Source organism: Somniosus microcephalus, chromosome 8 (genome assembly GCF_052327205.1).
Source record: "Somniosus microcephalus isolate GS21.2 chromosome 8, FLI_Smic_1.0, whole genome shotgun sequence".
NCBI lineage: Eukaryota > Metazoa > Chordata > Chondrichthyes > Squaliformes > Somniosidae > Somniosus > Somniosus microcephalus.
Window position 1 is genome coordinate 64,839,239 of NC_140994.1, and position 21,835 is coordinate 64,861,073.

A 21,835-nucleotide genomic window follows, 5' to 3' on the forward strand; every position below is an offset into this window, starting at 1 on the left:
AACGCTAACAGGTTTAAAATTAAATCAAAGTAATGGGTTAATTAAATGAGCCAAATTTTGATAGGATTAAATTTCCTTTAAATCTCTGCTTTTTCCCCCATTCATTCTTTGTGTCCCTTGCAGTCTATCTGTTCCATACTATTGCATATTGTTTTCATTTGTGGCATTAATTTAAGTTCCTATGTCCACTTATAATGGGACCCATTTCTGTAAACTTGTCACACTATAATTACACTCTTCGGCCACTGTGGTACCTCATTTTTAAATGAATTTTGCAGCTTCTCAGCCTGTATTTCAGAGAAACCCTTTAGCTCCTAACAACTCTGCTTCTCTAATTCACAAATTACAGCAGATTTTGCTATTAAGTTATAAATAACAAGATCAAAGTATAAAAATAAGAACACAATATAACTTTAAAATGGGGACTGAATTGCATCTGTATGCCCTGGTCCAATTATCCTTTGCCCTCCAACCTAACATCACACGAGGATTGTATTTGGTCTTGGCTCGGCATTGTAATGCCACTGGAAATTGAATGGTAATATTAAAAACCTTACATCTGCACACGCTTCCTGTCAAATTTTTCCCATTATAAATCCCTATATTTAGAATGGAAACTGCTTATGCAAACTTAACACACACTGCCAGTGCACACTCCCCACTATCTTGGGCAATTCTTTCTTGGAATTTCACTTTATATATAAAACGAGTTAAATAATTGCAATTCAGAGAGGCTGGGATACTAATGCACTGCACTACACTAAGGTAAGTCTGATCCGTTACAATTCTCCATGATTTCTCAATATTAGGAATATAAGAACAGAAGGAGGCCATTCAGCTCTGTGGGCCTGTTCTGCTATTCAGTTCGATCATGGCTTATCTGTATCTTAACTCCATCTACCCACCTTAGTTCCATAACCCTTGATACCCTTACCTAACAAAAATCTAGCAATCTCAGTTTTAAAATTTTTGAATTGACCTAGCCTCAACAGCATTTTGGGGGAAAGAGAGTTCCAGATTTCCACCATCCTTCGTGTGAAGAAGTGCTTTCTGACATCACCTCTGAGCGACCTAGCTCTAAATTTAAGGCTTCTGAAAATGGCAGTTGTACAACTTTTGATGGCAAGCTCAAGAGTGCCATTGAGCTCAAGAGTGCCATGGGCAAAGGTTGAGAACATGTCATCTGCCCACCCTATCTGGGGGAACAGTGTGAAGTGCAAAGGAGGTCCCAAAAGAAAAGCTATATAATTTGAAAAAGAAACACATTTCAAAACTTAGCTACAACTATTTACAAAATGCTGCCAAACAGACAAAAACATATTTGAACACAACCTCACAACAAGCAGTAGTCAACATTACTCCTGAGAGCAGACAATCGATTACCATGTTTAGCATTAGGTAGGACAGGTTTTGCGGGAGAACTGATGCCTTCCTGCTTCTGGTTGATGGTGGAGATAAAGCTGCTAAAAGTTGGAAATTGGACTTTGGGTCCTCTTTCACCTCCCTGCAACAAGACAAGCAGAAGTAGCCTGATTAAAACTAGTTAGAAAAATATAGTCTTTAACAATTATTACAGTTTCTCATTAATAATTGATAACATTTACAGCTTGTCGAAATTCTTTCAAGTTACACAAACAGCTATCCCCACTTTAAGTATAAATGTCTTTCATTGTGGATCATCTGAGGACACAAACAATTAAAGAAAAAGTTACAGTACATAATGAAATATAAAGAAATGTAGTACAAAATACAATGTAATTACACTACTCAATTAACCATATTATCACATCTATTATACTGTCTGTAGACATTTATTAGCACTATTTTAACTACTGTTACATCAAATAACAGATGCCAGAGAGCGAGATTACAACTATAATTCAAACTAAGGGTTCACAGAAACTTCACGTTTTCCTCATCATGTAATCTCTTGGGTACTGATATAATCCAATGAACAATCTGTAAGAATGTTCCATTATTACTGTCTGTGTGGAGTTTGCACATTCTCCCCGTGTTTGCGTGGGTTTCCTCCGGGTGCTCCGGTTTCCTCCCACAGTCCAAAAGATGTGCGGGTTAGGTTGATTGGCTATGATAAATTGACCCTTAGTGTTAGGGGGATTAAATACGTGGGGTTACAGGGATAGGGTGGGATATGTGTTGGTGTAGGGGTTACGGGGATCGGGTGGGATATGTGTCGGTGCAGGCTCGATGGGCCGAAATGGCCTCTATCTGCACTGTGGGGTTTCTGTGATTTCTGTGATATTTGCTCCATTTTTTAAATTAGAAACCATCAAGAAAGGCAATGTCTATAAATAAAGCCATCATCAAGATTGAAAACAGTGAGAAAGAATACCCGATAAATAAAGTAGTTGTGGTTTGTTCACACCTAACTAGGGCTTTGAAAGCCTGTAGACTGTGGGAGGAAGAGTCAGAATAGGTGACTGTACAATGAGTCTTGATTTCAACACAATCAAGATGCAAAGTTGAGATAAGAGTATGTAGCACGGTGTATTCAGAGGTTTGTAAGAACAAGAAAGCAAAAATGATCTGTCATTTCAATGCAAGTATATATCTATATAAATGCATGTCCCATCTCTAGGTCACATCTATCACACCTAAGACAGGGTGTGAAAAGTCTAGGGGGCGATTTTGCCAGTGCTCAGGGGTCGGGTTTGGAGGTGGGACTGCTGGCAAAATCAAAAAGATTGGCAGCGAGTCCTGAACCCGCTTCCAACCCGCCTCCAATCAATCTTCCCGGGGGTCAGGTCCCCGATTTGCGCAGGGACCCGACTCCTAGTGGCAGAAAGAGGATTATAGCCACTTAACTGCTTGTTAACAGGTAGTTAACAGGCAGTTAAGAGGCTTTTTCCAATTTTGACACTTCTACTGTGGGCTTCCCAACGTCGGGAAACCCCGCCAGGGTAAGTGTTGCGTGCTGTGGGTCTACTGTAATGTTTGTGTATAGATGACAGCTGCAGAAGTGGTGTGAAGGATCCAATGGGACACTGGTGAGTTGCAGAGGTAAGAAAATGTTGGGAAAGTCATTTTTAATGTGTTCACAATTTTCTGTATGTGACAAGCTTTGAAGTGTTTGTGTAGTCCCACCTCATTGGGAGAACCTCTCTCACCAGTGACAGATCGCTTCTGTAACCTCAGCTGCAGCTGCCATCCATTTTAGCCTAAGGAGAGAGTCACTGGAGAGCCTGGGCTCACCTTTGTACAGTGATTGTCAGTGTTTGCAGCACCTTAATGCTGTCACTCAAAAAATCATCTGCCAAAAAGAAATGGTGGTGGCCCCTTTAAGAAAACCAGCAGGCGACGCGTCATCAACTGACACCGGCTTTCTCTTAATTGGCCGGCAAGCCCACAGGGTGGGCTTAACAAAGCCAATTGACGCAAAATAGCGTCTGTGCGTCGGACGTCGCTGGGAGTGGGAGTAGAACCCGAAAAGCAGCAGTCCCGGCCCCAACACGCCTCTTCTGGTAAGATCCTGGCCTACGTTCCACTTCAGTTTGAATGTGTGAGACTTTGTATATCACATATGCTTGATGGCTCATAGCACAGTAACCATTCATAGAGCTTGCCAGGACTTGCCCTTCATAAGTCTTGCTCCAACCTCCCTCTGTCCAGCAATGGAAAAAGCACAAGATAGCATTAGAACCCAGGAGAAATATTATTTGGATGGGTAAATACTGTGACGGTAACTGACTAATAAAATCAAAAGCAAAATAGATTTTGAACTATAGCTGGGGTAATTTTGAAAATAAAATAAACATGCTACTATATACAAGAGCTTGCATAATATAGAATACAATAATAGGGCAAACATGTTGCATTAGGGTTGCCAATTCTCTAGGATTGCCCGGGAGTCTCCCGGAATGGACAATCGATCTCTCGGGCGCTGCTGCTGGCGGCCTGGGGGAATTGTAGTCCCATGTTCCATGTGTAACGAGCCATGTGTAAACTCTGTTTAAATATCATTTGTCTGCACTTTGAATAGGTAAGGTGCACCAAGTCCTCCAACTTTATTTGGACGCAGTAATACAAGCTCAGTGCTGCTAATGTGTTTTTACATATATTTATTAAGTTTGTTCAGAGTTTCATTTACCTTCTGAAATTCCACCTATTTTAAAATATAACAGATCTTGTACATGGAGGAAAGCAATAGCTTCTTTTATATCGATCTTTGACAGCTAGCTCGTATAGTCCTGCCCTGGTCTCCTGCAGACGATGGTCAGATGGACAGTAAAACTGGCAGCTTTTGTTAAACAGGTGACCAGGAAGACTCACTTCTTCCCCCTTGATCTTAGTGCCTGTCACTGGCCTAAGTGTGGCCAGTAAAAGCCCTACACCAGAGGCAGCATGATCCACGTAGATTTAAAACACCATCCGCCCCACCCCCGCAAATGCATTTTAAACACATTAGCAGATGCCGCCCATATCAGGTGGATACCATGACATAGCGGACTGACATCATGCCACAATTATATTGTGCCTGGGCAGTGGCCAGTTTGTCAAGACCAACCTCAGCATTTGCATCCCTCAACACAATTTGTTACCAGTCTCCCTGCGACTTGTCAATCTGAGTGCAGTTATCAAGCCATTAAGTAAATAACAACTTGTATTTATATAGCGCCTTTAACGTAGTAAAACGTCCCAAAGCGCGATCAAACAAAATTTGACACCGAGCCACATAAGGAGATATTAGGGCAGATGAAGAGGTAGGTTTTAAGGAGCATCTTAAAAGGAGGAAAGAGAGGTAAAGAGGCAGAGAGGTTAGAGAAGGGAATTCCAGAGCTTAAGGCCTTGGCAGCTGAAGGTACGGCCACCAATGGTGGAGCGATTAAAATCGGGGATGCTCAAGAAGCCAGAATTAGATGAGCGCAGATATCTTGGAGGATTGTGGGGCTGGAGGAAATGACAGAGATAGGGAGGGGCGAGGCCATGGAGGGATTTGAAAACGAGGATGAGAATTTTAAAATTGAGGCGTTGCTTAACCGGGAGCCAATGTAGGTCAGCGAGCAAATGAGGGGGTTGGGTGAACAGGACTTGGTGCAAGTTAGGACATGGGCAGCAGAGTTTTGGATGACCTCAAGTTTACGTAGGGTAGAACGTGGGAGGCCAGCCAGGAGTTGTAATGATATCAGCAAATAGTGATGGTATTTGCCGGTTTGATTATGATGCCTTACCAGCATATTTGCCTGCTTGATTATTTATGCCTTACCAGCAGAGGGCATGTGACAGAGGCAGAGTAAGAGTTTAGTTTTGGTTTCATTTTAGATGCATCTCTAAGATGGTGTCTCCTGTAATGCTGTTAACATAGTTGAACAAACTTTAGATTAAAAGACATTCTCTTTCATCAATGTCTCATCATTGAACCCACACAGAAATCAATACAGGAGTGCGTTGGAATAGTTAAGTCTAGAGGTAACAAAGGCATGGAGGAGGGTTTCAGCAGCAGATGAGTTGAGGTGGGGCAGAGCTGGGCAGTGATCCGGTGGAAATAGGCGGTGTAATGAAATCCGTTTGTCTTGCCTGTATTTGTTTTGCACTCATGTATATTACCCTCCCCCACACGGTGTATAGTTTCACTTCCTCTTTCCTGACTAACCTGGAAGGTTCCAGGTCTTGGCTCTTGGCTCCGCCCCAGACTTCTCTTACTTAAAGATCTCAGGATCTGTATGACTCATTCCTGTGAGCCAGTCGGTGTGTTGAGATGTTAGCTCTGATCTTAGTGATTAAAAGCCAACTTGTTAAAGTCTATAACTTCTAGTTTTGTGGTTATTGAAGGCACATCAATTTTAATCACTAAAGAATACTAGGATGGATCGACTCCTAAAACCAGAGCGTCTGGACTTGGATCCACATTCTGCTGAAGCATCAAATCAATTTGGACACTGGCTCAAATGCTTCGAACTCTTCGCGAGGGCCTCATCCGCTAGCGAGGTAGATAAACTGAGTCTACTGACTACTCGCGTCATCGGATTTATTTGTTCATCCGGGACGCCACCTCTTACACGGAGGCCATCACTATCCTGAAGGCCCAATACCAGAGGCCAGTAAACGAAGTGTACGCCAGACAGCTGCTGGCTACACGCAGGCAGCAACCTGAGGAATCAATGGACGATTTCTTTCAGGGCCTAAAGGACTTGGTCCGGGACTGTAACTGCAAGGCCGTGACGGCCAACATGCACTCTGACGAATTGGTCCGTGATTCCTTCATCACGGGCCTCAAATCGAATTATATCCGGCAGAGACTGCTGGAGGAGGTGGTCCTGGACTTAAAAAAGGCAGTGGCCACTGCACAATCGCTGGACGTGGCCCAGAAAAACTCCGACTCTTATTCTTCCAGCCATGCGGCCCTCACCGCCTCGTGCGCGCCGAGCGGACCGCCATCTTGGAATCAGCCATCTTCCCCTTCCAGGTCTCAGACCAGCTCTACACCGCCGGAGTCCCCACACAGTTCACCCAGGAGTCCTACTACAGCGGCAATGTCTCGAGGGCCTGGCCACAGAAGTAGCATTTCGGGCAAGCATCCCAGACAACGATGCCCAGCGAAGGACGCTACATGCCTCAAATGTAAGAAAAAGGGGCATTTTAGCAAAGTCTGCAGGGGGAATCCGATTTCCAACTCCGTCACCGCCTCGTGCGTGCCGTGCGGGCTGCCATCTTGGGATCCGCCATCTTTTCCCGACTCAACAGCCGCCCAGGGCCCAACAGTGGCTTCGATCACGGTGGATCAATCCAGGCCACACCCGTTGACAAAATCCATGATGGACATCAGGTAAACGGGAATTTAACGAAATGTTTAATTGACTGTGGGAGTACCGAGAGTTTTATCCACCCTAGCCTGGTACGGCGGCACTCATTAATGGTAACCCCTACACGGAGCAGAATTGCTATGGCTGCTAAGCCCCACACTTCGGACATTTTGGGCTACTGTGTGGTAACACTGACTGTAAAAGGCACGGACTACAAGGATTTTAAACTCCTCGTGATGCCAGAACTCTGTGTTAATGTAATCTTGGGCCTGGACTTCCAGTGCCACCACGAAAGTGTCACGCTAGCATATGGCGGGTCCCAGCCGCCACTCACAGTCTGTGGCCTATCAACCTTAAAAATCAGCCCGCCCTCTTTATTCGCTAATCTCGCTCCGAACTGTAGGCCCATAGCGACCAAAAGTAGACGGTACAGTCTGGAAGACAGACACTTTATCAAGGTGGAAGTGGACAGACTCCTGCGGGAAGGCATTATTGAATGCAGTACCAGCCCGTGGCGTGCCGAAGTAGTCATAGTTAAAAATAGCGAAAAGAAATGGATGGTAATTGACTACAGCCAGACTGTTAATATTTATACCCAGCTGGACGCCTACCCTTTACCCCGCATATCAGAAATGGTCAACCAGATTGCGCAATACCGAGTCTTCTCGACTATCGACCTCAAATCCACGTATCACCAGCTCCCCATTAGAACGGAGGACCGCCCATACACCGCCTTTGAGGTGAACGGACACCTCTACCATTTTCTCAGAGTGCCCTTCGGGGTAACAAATGGGGTCTCGGTCTTCCAACGTGAGATGGACCGCATGGTTGACGAGAATAAACTACAAGCTACTTACCCCTATCTGGACAATGTCACTATCTGCGGGCACAACCAGCAAGACCACTATCTAAATCTTGCGAGATTTTTAAAACTGCCCTAAAGCTGAATCTAACCTACAACGAAGACAAATGTGTCTTCAACACAACCCGTCTCTGTATCCTCGGCTGTGTAGTGGAAGATGGGGTAATTGGGCCGGACCCTGACCGATTACGCCCCCTAAAGGAACTGCCCGCCACACAATCCCAAAGCTTTAAAAAGGTGCCTGGGATTTTTTTTGTATTATGCCCAATGGGTGCCCAATTACTCTGATAAGGCCCGACCCCTCATTAAATCGACGTCCTTCCCACTATCAGCTGAAGCTCGGGAGGTTTTCACCAGTATCAAACAGGACATTGAAAGGGCTGCACTGTGTGCAGTGGACGAAAGCATTCCCTTTCAAGTCGAAAGCGATGCGTCAGACTTTGCCTTAGCTGCGACCCTCAATCAGGCTGTGGCCTTCTTCTCCCGAACCCTTCAGGGACCTGAAATCAGGCACTCTTCTGTCGAGAAGGAGGCACAGGCTATAGTGGAGGCAGTGCGGCACTGGAGACACTACCTAGCCGGCAAACGTTTCACCCTGCTCACCGACCAGCGGTCGGTGGCTTTCATGTTTAATAACAAAGGGGGAAAATCAAGAATGACAAAATACTCAGGTGGAGGATCGAACTATCCACGTTCGACTATGATATTATGTACAGGCCGGGAGCCCTTAATGAACCCCCAGACGCCCTATCGCGGGGAATGTGTGCCAGCATTCATACGGACAAATTACAGGGTCTCCACAACGACCTCTGTCACCCAGGGGTCACCCGACTATACCATTTTATAAAGTCCCGCAATATGCCCCACTCCATCGAGGAGGTCAGGGCAATGACCAGAGCCTGCCGCATCTGTGCGGAATGCAAGCCTCGTTTCTACAGGCCTGACCGTGCACACCTTAGCAAAGCCACACGGCCATTCGAGCGCCTAAGTCTGGACTTCAAGGGACCCCTTCCCTCTGCCGACCGTAACGTATACTTCCTCAATATCATCGATGAATATTCCCGCTTCCCCTTCGCCATTCCCTGCCCAGACATGACCAGTGCCACGGTCATCAAGTGTCTCTGTAATCTATTCTGCATGTTTGGCATGCCGAACTACATACACAGCGATAGGGGGACGTCATTTATGAGTGACGAACTGCGCCAGTTCTTGCTCTCAAAGGGGATAGCCACTAGCAGAACCACTAGCTACAACCCCCGGGGTAATGGGCAAGTGGAAAGGGAGAATGCTACTGTTTGGAAGGCTGTCACGTTAACCTTAAAGTCAAAAGGCATTCCGACCTCCCGCTGGCAGGAAGTCCTCCCAGACGTGCTCCACTCCATAAGGTCTCTGTTATGTACAGCCACTAACGCTACCCCTCACGAAAAGATGTTCGTTTTCCCCCGGAAATCCACCTTGGGCATATCTCTACCCGCGTGGCTGACGTCTCCAGGGACAGTACTATTGCGGAAGCACATGAGAGGCCATAAAACGGACCCCTTGTGGAAAAGGTACAGCTCCTCCATGCAAACCCTCAGTACGCCTATATCGAATACTCTGACGGGCGAGAGGACACTGTTTCCATAAAAGACCTCGCTCCCTCAGGGAGCGGAGAGAACGATGAGAGACTACCTGAGGAAGACCTACACCAAAGAGACAGGACGCCCAGAGGTATCAATACCCAACTTTAACCTGGAGGACACTGCAGATAACCTGGAAGACACTGCGGAGGCCCGGACAGCGGAGGAACCAGAATCCACTCCCCTAGAGGCACCCCAACCGGCTTTGCGCCGATCACGGAGAACCGCAAAACCTCCTGACAGACTCACTTATACCAACTTTTAAGAAACATCACCCCGATGGACTAAATCTAAAGAAGGGGTGAATGTAATGAAATCCGTTTGTCTTGCCTGTATTTGTTTTGCACTCATGTATATTACCCTCCCCCACACGGTGTATAGTTTCACTTCCTCTTTCCTGACTAACCTGGAAGGTTCCAGGTCTTGGCTCTTGGCTCCGCCCCTGACTTCTCTTACTTAAAGATCTCAGGATCTGTATGACTCATTCCTGTGAGCCAGTCGGTGTGTTGAGATGTTAGCTCTGATCTTAGTGATTAAAAGCCAACTTGTTAAAGTCTATAACTTCTAGTTTTGTGGTTATTGAAGGCACATCAGGCGGGTTTAGTGATGACGCAGATGTGTGGACGGAAGCTCATCTTGGGGTCAAATATGGCGGTTGAAGTCTGCAGGAAACGTCGTGTGGCCGAATCTCCAGGATAACTCCAACCAAAGTTGACAACCCTAGTTATATATTAAGTTATATAAAAAGTTAATCAACAGGGTTAAATATTGAATAAATATTGCCACAAGAACAGAAAGCTTTTCTGTAACTCTCACATTGTATCACGAGGCTATAGCTGGGAGCTGTAGATTTTAAGAAGACTACTGTATATCACCTGTGACTGACATCAGAAAGTGCTTTCAGAAGCAATGCAGAAAGAAGTCATCCCAAGAGGCAATTTCACATTGTTTCTCGATTACAGTATTGAGCAGTGCGAGAAATAAATATTAACATGCGTATTTGCATTAAATAAAAGCTTGAAAAATGTGGGCTCTGCTTTAATCACTCTGATCAAGAACATTTAGAATTGAATAGCTACTGTACTATAATGCCCAGGAGCGACATTGCCTCTTTTGAACATGGTCCCGTTATGATTCGTGAAGGGATTAAAAGTTAAATTAGCGGCTTAACTGGCTGATTTAATAAAGTAGAAGTCTGGCAGAACAAAGACAGTTGGAAAAAGCATATTACATGATGATTGGGGGAGTAAAAGAATCAAGGCCATACATTGAACAATGGGCCGCCAAGATGTGATTTGCAAAGATGAGGTTAAGTGTACGTAAATTGGATAGAACAATGGCAGATGTGGAAACAGGGCAAATGAGAATCACATCTCCACAAAACACATCTTGCTTATAAGTGTACGTGACTTGGACAATTAATTGGCCAAGTCCCGAAGATGTGAAGGAAACGAGATATAAGATTGTATATAAGCCAACTGCTCAAATGTAACAATTAGACTCCCATCTCAGCTCAGACTGAGAAGGCCTCTCCCTGCATGTGCTTGAATAAAGATTGCTTGGAACCAGTACACGCTCGTCTCCATCTGCTTTGGGGCAGAGAGAAATCCCAGAGCGCCATTCTGCAACGGTTTAAGTGACAATGGTGATCTCAGTGGCTTTAATTCAGCAAACCCAATCCTGCCATTGATTTTAATAATCAGCTGTTCAACTGTTTCATCGAGGGAAATGGCGGAGCGGCACAACAGTCTCAGGAAATAATGGTTAAAGTTATTTGCGCCATAATTTCCTGCGATTTTTGTGGCATAAAGCGGGCTCTGTGATGTTGATGCGCCATTGCAATGGCACAAATCTCCCGGGAATCCCAGGGCCATTTCTTCCCAATGTCATACACCTTCTCCTTTAATGTAATCTAAGATAAAGGTGGACTGAAGAGGTAGTTTTTGTTTGTCTGGCAGTGCTAACGGTGAAAAACATTATTCCAACAAACGTCGGTGGCTTTGAGAGCATAATAGCTTTCATATGCTGGCAAAATTGGCTTTCCCACACTGTTGAATATTTTCTCAAATGGTAGAAGTGAAATAGGTGAGCGGGGGGGGGAAATTGCAAGAAAGGCTGTTTTAAATAGGATTCTGGAAAGCTAAATCAACATATTGTGTCATAGCTACAAAAGATACTTATCAAACAGTCCACAAAAGAGACAGCAGCAATGACGCAAGTTGAAGTACTTCATGTTGCCAGCTTCTCATATCCCTAAGACAACAGTGGATGAAGTATCTTATTAACAAAGCCATACCTCACTTTCAGACAGTCTAACAAAATATATGTGCTCCATGTGTCAGTGCATGCTGTGAGATAGGATGTTTACAGGGTGCCACTTTTATTCAGCAGGTTTTGACACATTTGTAATTATTTTTCAAATAAATCTGACAAACACAAAACAGAGGATGGCCTAGAAATTAATCACACGTTCCCATCTTTTAGGCATGCAATGAGCGACTAAGGGTCCAACGTGGTGGGAGGCCAGTGCCAGACGTGTGTCGCCCCCACTATTGGTTCGGGCTCCTCCATAGGTGTTCAGGGCGTGCGTTAGAACTATTCACGAAGCTCATTATAGTATTAAAATAAGGGTCCGCAGCTGGTTGTAGGATCCTTTTATAAAATCGGTCTTCCCTAACACCTGACTCATGATAAACTCGTTCAGCAACTTATGGTGGCAAAAGTCAGCAAGGACCCTGCAGGAGTGTGATGAAATATTCCATTCATCACTCATCAGTATTTCTCTGCCTGTGACTGTGGTTGGTTTTGTTAAGTGACTGTGGTTGGTTTTGTTAAGTATGTGTATTGTATTGAACAATTAACACAAAGACTTAAACGTATAACTCAAACAGGTCTTTACTGGTTGGAGGTAGGGCCTATACATAGGTCTTTACTTCATGCCCACAGGCGGGAACTGAGGGGAGATCATGTAATATGTGTGCTACTTTGAACCTATGGACAGGACTGCACTACTTGTTGGGCGTAGTGATACGCAGTACCACTCCTGGCCATAGGGGTATAAATAGTACTGTGGGTACTGATCTCCCCTCAGTTCCCGCCTGTGGGCATGAAGTAAAGACCTATGTATAGTCCCTACCTCCAACCAGTAAAGACCTGTTTGAGTTATACGTTTAAGTCTTTGTGTTAATTGTTCAATACAATACACATACTTAACACTGGCGACGAGTCAGGTTCTTACCCTGCGGCAGTTGAAGAGAGGTTTCAAACATCACCACCCCACTAGAAGCGACAGGCTTTAGGACTCTGAAGCCTCCATCAGCGACTGAGCACTGGAGTGCAGCAAACATCCTGACAGCTTCCAGCGACTGACAGAAGTCTTTCTGCAGTTTCCTTGTTCAACCTAGGTGGTGGGGTAAGCCGTGCAGTGTTGGCTGCAAAAACAGGTCTTTACTGGTTGGAGGTAGGGACTATACATAGGTCTTTACTTCATGCCCACAGGCGGGAACTGAGGGGAGATCAGTACCCACAGTACTATTTATACCCCTATGGCCAGGAGTGGTACTGCGTATCACTACGCCCAACAAGTAGTGCAGTCCTGTCCATAGGTTCAAAGTAGCACACATATTACATACACAACAGGTTTCAGTTTCATTTCCATTGTATTGTACTGTGTGTAGGGCTCCGCCCATACCTGGCTCCTATGTAAGCTGGCCCAGCCTGCAGCACATCCAGTACGGCAGACCTCTGGATGGAAGATACATTCTCCTCTGTGTGTTACCTTCTAAGTCAATAAAAGCCTTGTTTTGTTTCGCTAACATCGAGTCTCGGATTTATTGAGGCACATCAATTTTATTGACTTAATTTTCAACACAATGGATCAACTCTTGAAACCCGAACGTTTGGATTTGGACCAGCATGCTTCGGACGCATCGGCACGCTTCGGACACTGGTTTATGTGTATGGAATTCTTCCTGGACAATTCCGCAGCCGTCAAAGACGCTACGGACGCTGCGAGTATGAAACTCGGAATTCTGCGGAATTGGGTAAGCCACCGGGTTTACCCCCTCATCCAAGACGCCGACACGTACCCGGCCGCCTGTGACATCTTAAAGGCGCATTACCAGCAGCCTACGAATGAGGTGTATGCTAGGCATCTGCTCGCTACGCGCGCACAGCGACCTGGGGAATCGGTGGAGGAGTTCCTAGGCACCCTGAAAACGCTTGGCAAAGACTGCAAGTGCCAAGATGTAAAAGCCGCAGTGTACACTGACAAGCTTGTTCGCGATGCCTTTATCACAGGCCTCAGCTCCACTTACATCCGGCAGAGACTGCTGGAAAAAACGGGATTGGACCTGAAACAGGCTGCGGACACAGCACGATCCCTGGATGTGGCCCAGAGAAACTCGGACGCCTACTCTTCAGCCCGCGCCGTCCACGCCGCCACGTGTGCACCAAGGGCGCCGCCATCTTGGAAGGCATCTTCCCCGCCCGGCAGCCCGACACCGTCGGGGCCCCGCTCTCCCCCCAGAAGCCCGACAGCCGCGACGCGTTCGGGACCCAACTGCTACTTCTGCGGGCAGCCGAAGCACACCAGAAACCCGTGCCCGGCGAAAGGCACCACCTGCTTTAAGTGCGGTAAGAAGGGGCACTTCGGGAAGGTGTGCAGAGGGAACCCCGCCGGAAAACCCGCCACCGCCGCGTGTGCGCCGTGGGAGCGGCCATCTTGGATGCCATCTTGCCCGACCTCGTGGGGTCCGCCATCTTGTGAGCAGACTGCGGGGACGCCATCTTGTCTCGATCAGGGCCCTACAGTGGCATCGGTCATAGTGGACCAGACCAGGCCGCACCCGCTATCCAAATCAATGGTGGACATCGAGGTAAACGGGTGCAGGGTTAAATGTTTAATTGACAGTGGAAGCACGGAGAGTTTTATCCACCCTGAACTGGTACAACAACTCTCCCTAAAGGTGGTCCCTACTCGGGGTACCATCTCTATGGCTGATAAAACCCAGACATCGACCATTATGGGTTACTGCACGGTACAATTGTCCGTTAACGGAACTGTATACGATAATTTTAAAGTATTAATCATGAAGAATCTATGTGCGAGCGTGATCTTGGGCCTGGATTTCCAGTGCTACCACCAAAGCATCACGCTCAATTACGGTGGGTCCCAGCCGCCCCTCACAGTGTGCGGTCTGGCTACCCTGAAGGTAAAGCCGCCTTCGCTATTCGCGAACCTTACCCCTAACTGCCGGCCAATAGCGACCAAAAGCAGGAGGTACAGCTGGGAGGACAGGCGGTTTATCGCGACCGAGGTAGACAGGCTCCTGAAAGAGCGCATTATTGAACGCAGCAATAGCCCGTGGCGCGCCCAAGTGGTGGTGGTAAGGGGTAGCGAGAAGAAACGGATGGTGATCGACTATAGCCAAACGATCAACAGGTACACCCAACTAGACGCCTACCCGCTACCCCGCATATCAGAAATGGTGAACCAAATCGCCCAATACCGGGTGTTCTCCACCATCGACCTCAAGTCAGCGTACCACCAGCTCCCTATCAGACCAGAGGACCGCCCGTACACCGCCTTCGAGGCGAACGGACGCCTCTACCAATTCCTCAGAGTCCCCTTTGGGGTGACGAATGGGGTCTCGGTCTTCCAGAGGGAGATGGACCGCATGGTCGATGACCACCACTTGCAGGCAACCTTCCCCTACCTCGACAACGTCACCATCTGCGGTCACAACCAGCAGGATCACGACTCGAACCTCGAGGGGTTCCTGAAAACCGCACAAAAACTCAACCTCACCTACAACGAGGACAAGTGCGTTTACAACACCACGCGCCTCTGCATACTAGGCAGCGTGGTGGAGAATGGGGAAATCGGACCAGACCCCGACCGATTGCGCCCCCTACGGGAGCTGCCCCTGCCCAACATTCCCAAAGCCCTGAAAAGGTGCCTGGGGTTATTTTCTTATTATTCCCAATGGGTCCCCAACTACTCCGACAAAGCCCGCCCCCTCTTGAAAGCATCCTCTTTTCCGCTCTCTGCGGAGGCCCATGCCGCCTTCAAAAGCATTAAGCAGGATATTGAGCAGGCCACGCTACAGGCAGTGGACGAGAACACTCCCTTTCAAGTGGAAAGTGATGCGTCTGACTTTGCCTTGGCGGCCACCCTCAACCAGGCGGGGCGGCCCGTAGCTTTCTTCTCGAGGACCCTCCAAGGGCCCGAGATCAGACACTCCTCCGTAGAAAAGGAGGCCCAAGCCATCGTGGAGGCAGTGCACCACTGGCGCCACTACCTAGCCGGCAAACGCTTCACCCTACTTACCGACCAGCGGTCGGTAGTGTTTATGTTCAATAATAAACAGAGGGGGAAGATTAAAAATGATAAGATTCTTAGGTGGCGGATCGAGCTCTCCACCTTCGATTATGACATCATTTACCGGCCAGGGGCCCTTAACGAATCCCCCGACGCCCTCTCACGAGGGATGTGTGCCAGCGCCACCGGGGATCGGCTACAGACCCTCCACAATGACCTCTGCCACCCAGGGGTCACGCGGCTGTTCCACTTCATAAAGTCCCGCAACTTACCCTACTCGATTGAGGAAGTTCGGTCTCTGACCAGAAACTGTCGCACTTGCACTGAGTGCAAGCCTCGGTTCTACCGCCCAGATAGAGCCCACTTAATCAAAGCTACACGGCCCTTTGAGCGGCTCAGCTTAGATTTCAAGGGCCCCCTCCCGTCCGTCGACCGCAATGTTTACTTCCTGAACATTGTGGACGAATACTCTCGTTTCCCATTCGCCTTCCCCTGCCCAGACATGACCAGCGCCACGGTCATTAAATGCCTCAACAGCCTGTTCTGCCTGTTCGGTATGCCGAGCTACATCCATACGGATAGGGGGGCGTCCTTCATGAGTGAAGAGCTACGCCAGTACATGCTGTCCAGGGGGATCGCCACGAGCAGTACCACCAGCTACAACCCCCGGGGTAACGGTCAAGTGGAGCGAGAGAACGGGACAGTATGGAAAGCAGTCACTCTAGCTCTAAGGACCAAAGGCCTCCCTATCTCCCGCTGGCAGGAAGTCCTCCCAGATGTGCTCCATTCGATACGGTCGCTATTGTGTACTGCCACGCCTCACGAGCGAATGTTTGTCTTTCCCCGGAAATCCACCTCAGGCGTATCTATGCCGTCGTCATGGCTCTCCACCCCAGGTCCGGTATTCGTGCGAAGGCATGTGAGGGGCCACAAGACGGACCCTCTCGTGGAGTCAGTGCACCTACTCCACGTCAACCCCCAATACGCGTATGTCCGGCACGCTGACGGAAGGGAGGACACCGTGTCCATAAAAGACGTCACCCCAGCCGGTAACGACAACAACCATGACAACAGCAGCAACAACGACCACAGCAACTCTTACCCACCCACTACTCTTTCATCACCCCCGGAAGAACATCGACCAACGGTACCCCCACCAACTACCCCTTCAACAACCCTGGCGGCACCCCCGGCAGAGACCCAGGAGGCCACCGGGGACACCCAGCCGACACCCGCGGCACCACAACAGCCACGTCGGTCGCAGAGGACTATCAAACCCCCGAACAGACTAAATCTATAGAAGGGGTGAATGTGATGAAATATTCCATTCATCACTCATCAGTATTTCTCTGCCTGTGACTGTGGTTGGTTTCAGTTTCATTTCCATTGTATTGTACTGTGTGTAGGGCTCCGCCCATACCTGGCTCCTATGTAAGCTGGCCCAGCCTGCAGCACATCCAGTACGGCAGACCTCTGGATGGAAGATACATTCTCCTCTGTGCGTTACCTTCTAAGTCAATAAAAGCCTTGTTTTGTTTCGCTAACATCGAGTCTCGGATTTATTGAGGCACATCAAGGAGCGCTATTTAAAGGGCTCATCACCTCCATACAAGTTAGTTGCTGGTTTGTCCTGTTAGGCTGCTAAGCCACCTCTAGGCCTTTTTTTGATTATTTTCTCCATTCCATTATTGACTGAGAGTTCTTGGAACAACTTTGTGCTGGTGCTGGATTACTTGCCTGCCTTGAAAATGTTTTATTTCATTCATGGGTGGTCTAATAGGTCTACCTTTGCTGGGGGAGGGGAGGAGGAGGAGGGTCTACCTTTGGAGGGGGGGGGGGAAAGGAGGAGGAGGGCACTGTGCAGGGGGCCATACCAACAGCGAGTCTTCAGGGAACATTTTTCACACCTGAACCTGACCATGGAACAATGTGTGAGGTGGTTTGGTATCCATGCTCTGCCCGAGTCCCGGACACAAGTTGGAATTGGACTCCTCCATGCTCTCAGCTATTGTATGCAAATTTTCGGGCAGGCTGCCCAGTACACTTAGCATTTCCTAGTACATGCCCATCAGCCTTCATTGGTAGTCTGGGGCCTTGAGGCGAGCACATGAGCTCTCTGCTGCAGAGCTAGTATGTGATCTCGCCCTCTGGCAAGCTGGCACCTTTGCTGTCCTATCGCCTGCCATAGCTCCTGCACACTTGTGCTCAGTGATTCACTGCATGAAGACCCCTCATCTAGCCTACTCTCTAAAGTACACGTGGAGCCTGTCTCTGAACTGCTGCTTGCTATGGTCAGATTGAGAGACACAGTATCTTCTGGAAGACTGGCCTCCTCTTCTTGAACTGGCACAGGGGCCTTAACATTTTCTGAACCTGAAATGTAAGAGGGACATGGATTAGCTTTTAGTGTGAAATGTGAGTAGAGAGAGATGAGATACTGCAGAAAGCAGCTGCAATTATCATGCAGTGTGTAGGGCGAGATAAAAGTGAGAAGAGAAAAAGAGGGTAAGATGTGGAGGCACTGCATGACATCTCCAGTGTTACCACTCACCACAGCCATGATGTCCAGAACATCCTCTCGAGTGGGGAGAGGGTGTACAGGCGCTCTCTGGCTTCTCTGGTCGCAGCCTGCTGCCTCATGTTGTGCATAACGTTCACCTGCAAGAAAGGAGAGAGTGTGTTTGTGGCAGCTTTGTAAGCCATTTTGAGAATGTGCCAGTCATCCAGTCATGGTTGAATAGTGCGGAGGTTGTGTGCAAGATGTGAGGTATGGGGAGTGAGGGTTGGAACAGTGCTGAGATTGGAGGTGCAGAGTGTGAGAGTAGAAGAAGGAGGTGGAGTGAAGTGCAATGATTGTAGGAGAGTGAAGGGAAGAGGGAGTAGAGTGTTGAGAGTAGTGGGGCTGCAGATGTGAGGTGTGAGGAGATAGTAAGAGGTGAGAGAAAGAATTCTTAACCTTGACAACTCTGGTGATATCACTGAACTTTTTATGGTATTGTAGCCATGTCCTGGGTGCTAAGAGCCTTGTATTCATCTCTTCCCACTGTCTTCTGAGGTGTTGCCTTAAGGGCTGTCTGCCCCGGGGGGATAATATCTCCTCCTCCTGCCAACAGCCTGGCCCATGGCCTCTAATGCTGCATTGGAGAATCACAGTAGTCCCCCTGGACCTCTTGCAGCCATTTTACACGTTTCTTGCTGTCTGCCTTAAGTGGCATCAGAGATGTCTAATTTCCCACCCTCCAACAAAAATACGTGCATAGCCAAAAAAGTAGCGAGGGCTACAGGCCTGTCTCAATACAATGGGCTGGATTTTCATTGAGGAGTCGGGACGACAACTTTCGGGGTTGTAGTCCCGCCTCCATCGAGTTCTAGCCAACCCACGCAATTTTGACTTGATTGACCTTGTTGAGCCCGCCCAGCGGGCTCAGCAGGCCAATTAAGGGCCACCCAGCAACAGGTGATGTCACAGATTGACATTTCATCTGTCAAGACCTTTTGCCAGATGAAATAGCAGCGATTCACAGCTGTTTGAAGCTGTCAAACACAGACAATCTGTACTCTAAGTTAATTCCTTCATCTCAGGATGATTTAGAGATCTCCCCGGAACAGAAAGCTGAATGTTGCAATTTTTGACAGCTCGCAGCCATTCTGCTTTCTGTGCCGGTGAGATGACGGACTCCCGAGACCTGAAGGGAGGAAGGCTGTAAAGGTAAGTAAAGGTATGTAAAACTTATTTAAATACTTTACACACACCAAACACACTTACCTTTGCACTCATGCACCCATCACTCACCTGAACACCGGACATCTCGACCCTTCCAAGCCCTTCATCCCGATGGTCCGCCTCCTCTAACTTGGCGTGGTTTGGAGCTGTCGGGAATCCCACGCTTCAACATTAAAAATAGGGTTTAGGCTAAAAACTGGCTGTTAACTACCTGTTAACAGGCAGTTAATTAGCACTAATCCCCTTCCCACCTCGGGGAGGCGGGTCCCAGTGCGGGGCGGGTACCCGCCTCCTTTGAAACTGGCACGGTGGTGTGTTGGGGGTGGGATCCCCGATTTCGGGATTTTAACCCCCCACACGCCTCCAAGGCCCAATGAAAATCCTGCCCAATGAGTTCTCAGCACCAATTTCCCGTGATCCCATTTTTGGGGTTGAATTGCTAGGTCCACATGTTTCACCCCAAATAATCAATTAGGTTTGATATATGTTTCTGTATTTTACAAAGTGATTTCACTTTCCTACAATTTAAAATAATTCTACCACATTAACACTTTTTAATGAAACATTAGTATTTACTGGCTGTATTTTCTAAAATCATTTGTACTGCAGATACTGAATCTCATGAGGTACTGTTTATGGGAGAGAACAAGAACAAAATAATTATAGAAAAGATATTTAAAAATCGCTAACTGCTCTGCAATAAAAAATTGGAAGATGTCAATTGTGATTCAGTTTTTCTATTTAAATGCCTTACTGAAATATCTGCATGTTCCTTCTGGGTGGGCCATGGGTGAATAACTTTGTTTAAAGAGAGGGTTTGAACGTTCTGAGGCTGTTGGGAGTTCTGGTGTGGGAAGAGTTCACGGAATCTGAATCACAATCTAAAGCACACACAACTTTCCTCCAATTAGCTATAATCTCTAATCTCATCCGAAGAGGTCATGAAGGTTAGGCCAGCTGGGCACCAGAAAGTATTTCTGTGCAGTGGTGTACATCACTGATTTAGGACTGCTTGTTCCAGTCACTGAGTACAAAGTGGAAAAAATTCACTTCCTAGCATGCAGATCACGGCCTAGGTTTTCTGATTGTAACACTGACAGTAACTTAGGCCCATATCTTTTGACGAGTTTAACTACTACCAAGAATCAATGCATCAGTTGAAGTCCAAGAAAGAGGAAAATTAGTTTATTTAAATGTAATTGATAACTAGTAGTACCAAGTTGAGGAGTCATAGGTGTCTTTATACCTTCTCTTCCTCTCCTGGGTATCTCTATGCCATGCCATACCTGAGCAGAGTGTGCTGGCATTATTCTACAGCAATTGATCTAAGAATGATACATTTGTGAAGTTGAATCAGTCATATAGATTCAGAAATAACAACAGAAAATGCTGGAAATACTCAGCAGGCCAGGCAGCATCCGTGGAGAGAAACACAGAGTTAACGTTTCAGGTCTGGGACCCTTCTGATGAAGGGTCCCAGGCCTGAAACGTTAACTCTGTTTCTCACTCCACGGATGCTGCCTGGCCTGCTGAGTATTTCCAGCATTTTCTGTTGTTATTTCAGATTTCCAGCATCCGCAGTATTTTGCTATTATACAGATTCAGAAAATAGGACACTGATAAAATGTTAATGGCAATCTGACAGGCAACCGATCTTCATTCAATCTTTCTCTAAAATTTTACTCAATAACAAGTGTTTGACAGAGTGATATACTTCCCACACTATCAGTGCTTTTGCCAGCTCTCAGCCTCTGATTATCTCATACTTTTGTTGAGCAAGTGACTTTGAGAAGCTCAGTAACAGGTTGTCTTGTCAATTTAGGATGTGGCAGAGAACTTGTGGTCCTTTTATGGTTTTACCCTTCTCTAATCAGAGACCAATGCCTTGATTTTAAAATTCTCATCCTCTTGTTCAAATCCCTCCGTGGCCTCGCCTCTACCTATTTCTGTAACCTCCTCAGCCCTACAATTCTGAGAACTCTGGTCTCTTGTGCATCATCCACTTCCTTTGCCCCACCATTGGTGGCCATGCCTTCAGCTGTCTAGGCCCTAACCTGTGGAATTCCCTCCCTAAACTTATCCGCCTCTCTCTCCTCCTTTAAGACAATCCTTAAAACCTAGCTCTTTGACCAAGCTTTTGGGCACCTGTCCTAGTGTATCCTTCTTTGGCTGAGTGTCAATTGTCAATTTTTGCCTGATTAAGCTTCTTTGAAGCACCTTTGGACATTTTACTACATTAAAGGTGTTATATAAATGCAAGCTGTTGCTGTATTAATTGTAGTCCAAAAGGGAACACTCTATGTAACTTTTGCAATTAATATACGTTAAAATTAGGGATGAGTAAAAAACATAGAATAATAATCATGGGGGATTTCAACGACCCTGATATTAATTGAACAAAAAAGGTAGGTAAAGGGGATAAGGGAATGGAATACAAGGTGTACAGGACTCCTTTCTAACCCAATTTGTAAAAAGCCCAACAAGGGAGTGTTCGCTATTGGATCTAGTAATGGGGAATGAACCAGAGCAGATAAGAGAAGTAAAAGT

The 21,835-nt window shown here is 47.0% G+C and overlaps 1 protein-coding gene across 2 annotated transcripts in view; it reads right to left on the minus strand.

Moving 5' to 3' along the window:
• The window catches only part of hectd2 (HECT domain containing 2), a 206,144-nt gene that overhangs the window by 180,158 nt on the left and 4,151 nt on the right, over positions 1-21,835 (minus strand). For both annotated transcript variants that reach the window (XM_085994823.1, XM_085994824.1), the window contains exon 2: positions 1,384-1,504. In XM_085994823.1, coding sequence (XP_085850949.1) covers positions 1,384-1,504 — 121 coding nt within the window. The remainder of the gene's footprint in view (positions 1-1,383; positions 1,505-21,835) is intronic.